This window comes from Macrobrachium rosenbergii, chromosome 8, assembly GCF_040412425.1.
Source record: "Macrobrachium rosenbergii isolate ZJJX-2024 chromosome 8, ASM4041242v1, whole genome shotgun sequence".
Classification (NCBI taxonomy): domain Eukaryota; kingdom Metazoa; phylum Arthropoda; class Malacostraca; order Decapoda; family Palaemonidae; genus Macrobrachium; species Macrobrachium rosenbergii.
In genome coordinates this window covers 71,821,873-71,828,626 of record NC_089748.1, presented here as the reverse complement: position 1 = coordinate 71,828,626, position 6,754 = coordinate 71,821,873, and the positions used below count along the sequence as shown (strand labels likewise).

The window sequence follows — 6,754 nt, the reverse complement described above, 5'->3', positions numbered from 1 at the left end:
ACTAACTTAGGGAGACAAGAATTACTTGCTTCCTCATAAGAAAGGTGGATGCAAGCAAATCCGGAGGTGCAGGGTTGAAAAAGTCCGGAGAGTTGGCTACAAAGACCCTAAAAAGGCTCGAATAAGCAGAAGGCACAGAGTCATGCTCACCTTCCTCATCAGCGATAGAGACAGAGTGGCTTCCTCACTCTTGGAAACAATCTTTTTAAGAATCCCATAAGATCCCTAGTTGGCAACGAATCTGAGCTAAGGAAGAATTTTCTCAAGTCGATGAACGTGGATGAGGAGATGGTGGCACCAGGCGAGCCAAAGTTGGCGCTAAATGAGCTTGAACAGAAGCCTGAGGAGCTGCAGCTGGCACCAAGCGCTCAGGCAAGAGTAGGTGTTCAGGAACAACGGCGTGCTTAGACAGAGGCAACAGGCACTTACAAGGAGGGTCCGAGCGCTTAGGCGACAAAACAGGTCGATCTACAGCTCCGCGAGACTCCGGACTATCCCATATCAACTGATGATGACGTACTGAAGGAGGTGGAATGGCGAAACTAGGAGGGGGGGTTGGGGACTCAAACTGACCTCCTTAGGCCTCTTGATAGGAGGAGGAGGAGGAGAGATGTTCATCATGGCATTGTGCCACTTCAAAGGCCAAGAGGCGGAAGAGTGTTGCCGTTGTCGCCTTCCCTCAGGCGAAGAACAGTCTGAATCTGACAACAGATGATGAGCACTGAAAGAAGCCTTTCCAATGGCACTCTGTTGTAGCCTGGGACTGGGGAACAGGCTCGACGGAGGGGGTGACTGCCCGTGGGCAAACCCTACCTGCCTCCCTTCAACCTCTGGTATGTCTTCTCCCTGGTGCGGGGGAGCGGGACAAGGACCTTCGGCTAAGAGCACTGGTAAGACGGACAGCCACCTACTCAGAAAGCACAACATTATCACTTTGCACTCTCAAGGTTTTATCAACAAAAGCTTTAAAAGACACACCTAATTCCATGACCATGTTGGCCAAAAACTTATCGAACCTAGATTCAAGACTGGCAATGGTGTTGAGATCAGAAGTATGGGAACTTGGTAAAGGAGTATGCGGTAAGACAGTAGGAAGACCAAGGATGGGGGAGACAGAAGGGATAAGAGAAGAAATAGTGCTCTCTTCAACTGCTGAAGGCGAAGGATTAGCCTCTAAACTAGCTCTATTTCAGCTCTGAGAGCCGCCTTCCTCGTGTCTCTTATCAAGTTTTTCTGAATGAGATTTACAAACCTTCCACTGTTGATCATCCCATTCCTGACACTCTGATCAAGTAACATCTTTACTACACTCGACCCTTAACTTGATACAATTAGTATGAGAATCATGTGTAACTTTAATTAATCTCGTTTTGCAACCTTTGGCGCAGTTCCAAACACTAAAAGAACAAGTCTGACATACTAAATTACTAGAAATTGTTAACCAAAGCTAACAGAATAACTATCAAATCAAAGCCACACAAAATCCAAATACTTCACCAAAGCTCGAACAAAAATTGAAATGATGATGAAAAGGGACTGCACAAAACCATCGATGTTGACTGGGAGTCAGCAGAAAATGAACTGATGTTTCTGCCAAGTTGGATTTCTGTCGCCTATACTAGCGATGGTAGCGCCACCGCGAAATTTGAATTTTTGGACTGCCGTGGTAAGAAGCTTGTAGCTACGTAACTCCTTGGTAAGTCACTTATATAAAACACCACTTTTTGCCAAAAGTTCCCCTAAAACACAGTGCATAAGCGATGGCCAACATACAATAACATATCAGTTCTTAGGTAATTACAGAATAATTACAGTAACTGCCAAAAAATAACTAAATTCTTCATAAGCAGCCAAATTACTATAAAAAATTCAATTTCCAAGGTAATAAGCCGTGCAGTTATACTACAGTTCTACCAAGAGACCTACTGCAGTTCTGTTACTGACCTTGATATTTATCAACCTTGGCACCATGACTGAATTTGGTCAATGTGCATGCTGTATTTCTGTAGGGTTCAGTACATAACAGATTTCTAATAGTTTCATTCTTGCTGAAACCTAATTGGCTATCATTCTTCCTAATCCTGTAGTTTAACAATTGGCACTTCATAATATAAAATTGTGTGAATGCTAACACATCTCACTTCATATTTAACTTACATCATGCTTTCCCAACTGCAGTTTTAGCTTGGCTCACAATGAAGATATGAACAACTCCAATATGAGGGATGAAGGGAAAAACATTGATCATGCAGGAATTTTATTTCTCCTTTGCAATATGACCCTTCTGGGCCTTAAGAACCTTGACCACAATCTTCTGCTCCTCAATCAAGAAGGCACGGATGATTCTGAAAAAGTTTATTACAATAATTCAAGTTAAAAAACTTCTATTTAACTCCTCAGCCTTATAAACAAAGCCAGTTTCACATATGCATAAATTATACAACAAAAAACCTAATATACAAGCAAGCTTACCTTTCCCGCACACACTTATGACACAAGTTACCACCATATGACCTAGATACTCTCTTTCTGCGATATGAGAGACTATGTAACTTATGAGGTCGAACAGCGGCAATACCCTTCAACCTCACCTTGCAGTTACCACACTTTGGGGCCTTACCAGGCTTTTTCACATAGTGGTAAACTAATCGACCACCAGGTGTTCTCACACTGTAAAGTAAAATAAAATATTAATATCCTCATGTAACACACAAAGAGAGTAATAACCATTTGTGTCAATATAGTGATAAAAATTTCCTAGAATGGACATCCATCCTAGATTTGGTTTATCACGGTTACTCTTGCAGACGTTAAATCTCACAGTTTATGTAATCTGTGGCAGTTATGGGTCTGCAAATAACACACATTCATCCTATTTTTCAGTTGTCATCATTTCTTCAGCATAATAATTACACACACAAACACACACACAAACAGTTGGCACAAGATCTGAAACTTTTGTTAAATGGGAATAGGCCTCATGAAATATATGGTACAGGTAGTGCTCGAGTTACGATAATTCGCTTTTATGGTGGGGTTAGCAATTAATATTGATACGACAATATTTTGAAAAAATGTATTTTTAAATTTCGCGGGCGACTGGCGCAGGCAACAACATACAATCAGGCAGCGTACGGTGTACGATACATTGGCCCGAGAGGCTGGAATAGGTACATTAATTCAATGAGCTGACCTCACTAGCTCTCGTGTCGAAGTTAAAATAGGTCAGTGTTCGTTTACAATTTTTGTGTTTGTAAATACAGGTAGCGCAAGAGTGATGGTAATTCATCTTAAGATAATTCAAGTTTACGATGGAGTTAGCAATAAATACCGGTACAACAATATTTAGAAAATATGTTTAAATTTCGAGCGGGCACAGGCAACAGCGTACACTACAGTTGCCATACAATCAGGCAGCAAGAGAGACCAACTTACAATAGACCAACTTCTTTTTCTCCATCTCTATTCCATCTTCTAGTTAAAAAAGTAAGAGAATGATAAAAGTGTTGTTAGTAACCATATACTCGAGAAAATGCGTACAGCCATAAACAACCAAACGAGAAACTGTTGTTTTGCTAATAACCGAACTGGATAACAACTGTTTTGCTTGTATTTTAACCATCGTGCGGTTAAACAATTACTGTAGTTATGTTAAAAATGACGTTAAGTACTGATATATTTGAAAAGAATGTTCAAGCTGCTAATGACTATAAATTATCGTGCATTGGCAACATGGATGAAACTCGACCGCACATAAAATTGGAAAGTATTTTAATCAAAACTGCTGGGCATGTAAGAACATATTACTGCTGTTTTCACGCTGATAAAAGATAAATAGGAAAAGCTAGCAGTGTGATGATGAAATCAAAAGAAAACCGCGATTGGAATCTTGATTTTTTTTTACACAAAAACATGCCGCCTACGTCATCTAATGAAAAAAATAGCTAAATTAATTTCACAATGAGACATATTCAAGTTATATTTCAACTTAAAAACACTTCGTATAACGAAAAATATATATGTCCCTTATAAATAAAGTATCTAGAGATTCATTTACGTTAACTAGAAGCAAGAAATGCCCTCTGAACCGAGTTAAATGCGGCGAAATAAAGACAACGTGATCGATTCCTAAACCAAAACATTTGATCGCTATGATCGGAATTTATAATACAAAAGCAATATAAGTATATTTACAATTGGATACAGTGTAGTAAAGCATAAGTTTTTAAAAGATCCATGGAAAAGATGCACATTCGTTTTGATTTTTTCAACAAACGATGGGTTTTTTGGAACCTAACCCCATCGAAAGTAGAGGAATACCTGTACATAGGGGCAGAGGTGAAGTGTAACATAAGGAGTTTTGTATCTTAACCCTTACAGGCCAGTCTAAACTATATATTACACACCCTTAAACTGGGCAGTGTAAGGTTGGTCAACTAAAAATTAAAAATCAATAGAAAGAGGAAGCTATGCAAATGCACTTGGTAAAAGAACAAAAATTCTAAAAAATTTTCCATACCTTCCACAGAAAGTTGAAAGTGAATATTTACAACTATGAGTGTGGCCTCTTTTCCAACACTCATAAAAACATGCTAACTTTACCAATTATAAGAGTTCTTAATTTTTTATTTGTAAAATTACTATTACAGCTCACACAATATCATACCATATGATATAAAATCAGTAACAAATTCTGAATATATTTATAGTAAATTATTTACAAGATGTACTGAGATGGGGAGAGGTACCTTTTGGCAAGTTACTATTTTTCTAATACTGTATTTCTTTGTGATTGGTTTGCAAAATTACAATTATAGTTGACATACTTTCATAAAATACGATGAATAAAACCAACATCAATCCCTGAGTATTTATGAACAAATATATAAACAATGTCCTGGGTTGGAGAGGTGCAGTACATCCCACACCCCCCCCCTGAAATCTCAAGTCACACTTATCTCCCTCTATCTTGTACTGAGCATATTCATAACTAGGGGATAGTACTGGCCTAGGATACACCCTGCAGATTTTCCCATACAATAAGCCTACCCCAATTTCCACAGCATTGGCTTGCGATTATATCTGAATGTACTCTAGTGAGGCTTCATTACAAGTAATAGGCTAAGCGGTAGAACTATAGGGTAGCTCCGCGTTGCCGAGGGCACTATAAATTGACTTTTTCTACAGTTTTTTGGTTGCTAATCATGAATTACCCTTCATTTTTGGCGCTTGAGTCTAATTAACCTGTAATTAACCCCTGGGTTGAACTGTATAGTAGCTCTGCGGTGGCGACTGCCTTCTAACTTAACTTTTTCTACAGTTTTTTGGTTGCTAATTATGAATTTACCTTTAATTTTGGCACTCTAGTGTAATTGACCTGTAATTAACCCCAGAAGTCCATCCAACACGGGGTTTCCATACGCGATCTTCATAAGACAGAGCGCGGCTACGTCTGTTTCAAACGGTTTATGTCCCGTCCGGCAACTGCAATAACTTGTTAATGTATGGGTAACCCCCACCCCCCCCGGCCAGTACTAAACAAGGCGAAGGGACATTCCATTTGGCCGACAACAAACAGATGCACCGCCAGTATCAGAACCCCTAAGTGTACAAAAAACCAGTTGAAAAGGGAAAAAACGGCGCGGAGCTAATATATAGAATTACCGGCTAAGCTACCATACTGCCTGATAAGTCCACTGGCCACACTTTGGCTATTAGGCCCTAAGCTAGTAGCCGAAGCTGTCGACTTAAGAAGGCTGGAAATAGGCCTATTTGGAAAGCAAATATTTCAGTATACGATGCTAATTCAATTGGTCAAAGTAGAATAAATACAAGAACTTGTGGGGCCACTAAAAGATGACTGGAGACAATGTAGGGTAGGCCTGGCCTACCGTAGAGGTCAGTCACTGCAGACAAGGGCCTGTTACTCCAATGGCCTAGTCACAAACACACAACTTCCATTAAGCACTACCCTAACACATATAGCTGAAGGCACTAGGCTATCAAAGGTACTGCAGCAGACTTTAGGTTCCCAATTGAGCACAATTAAATCACTGGTTACTCACATCTTTCTTCGGTTGCTCGCGGTGTTGTAGGAGAGCCTCCTACGGAGAGTGAGGCGAACCATTTTTAACTGTAAACGTAAATAATAACGAATAATACAACTTCATAGCTTACAGACACAATATTTACAATATCAGCATCACTAATCAACTATTAAAACATTGTTAAACCAGATTAACGTGTGGATGAATAACGATGAAAAATGTTTTGGGTCCAGTGCTTACTTTGGTCGCGAAGACGACGTCTGAAGGAGGAAAGGCTGGTCGGTCGGTTGTACCAATAAGCTAACACAGCGAAAACGTTGTTTTGAAATTCTACGGGATCACTAAACAATAAATGCATGTAAATATACTGACCTTAGGTTTCATAAAGATCCTATTAAACTTAGATATATCGCCAGTTCAGTCAATGATTAATAAAATAAAGAATGATCTTTAACATAATTGGTCTGGATAACTTAAAACAATAAAAGTGTGAGTATTTCCCCTACTCCCATACGGAATGGTAGGCTAACCATTTAGGTACGGGAATTTTCTTAGCCATAGTGCGCCATAAAAATATCCGATGTGTTGTTGCGTTCAATAGTAATTTCAGTTTGCATATAGAAATGGGCTAAACCCATTAAACACAATTGCAAATACAATCAACTTTGAAAATATGTTAAAGTATTTTAATAGAAATAATCTTATTA

The 6,754-nt window shown here is 39.2% G+C and overlaps 1 protein-coding gene across 1 annotated transcript; it reads right to left on the bottom strand.

Moving 5' to 3' along the window:
- Positions 1-2,240: 2,240 nt before the first annotated feature.
- On the bottom strand, positions 2,241-6,425 carry LOC136840982 (large ribosomal subunit protein eL34-like). The gene is made up of 4 exons (XM_067107994.1): positions 6,288-6,425; positions 6,066-6,133; positions 2,473-2,670; positions 2,241-2,345 (listed from the first exon to the last, which is right to left on the bottom strand). Exons 2-4 carry the CDS (start codon positions 6,125-6,127, stop codon positions 2,258-2,260), a joined length of 348 nt encoding a protein of 115 aa, XP_066964095.1. The 5' UTR covers positions 6,128-6,133; positions 6,288-6,425; the 3' UTR covers positions 2,241-2,257.
- Between the last annotated feature and the right edge of the window lie 329 nt (positions 6,426-6,754).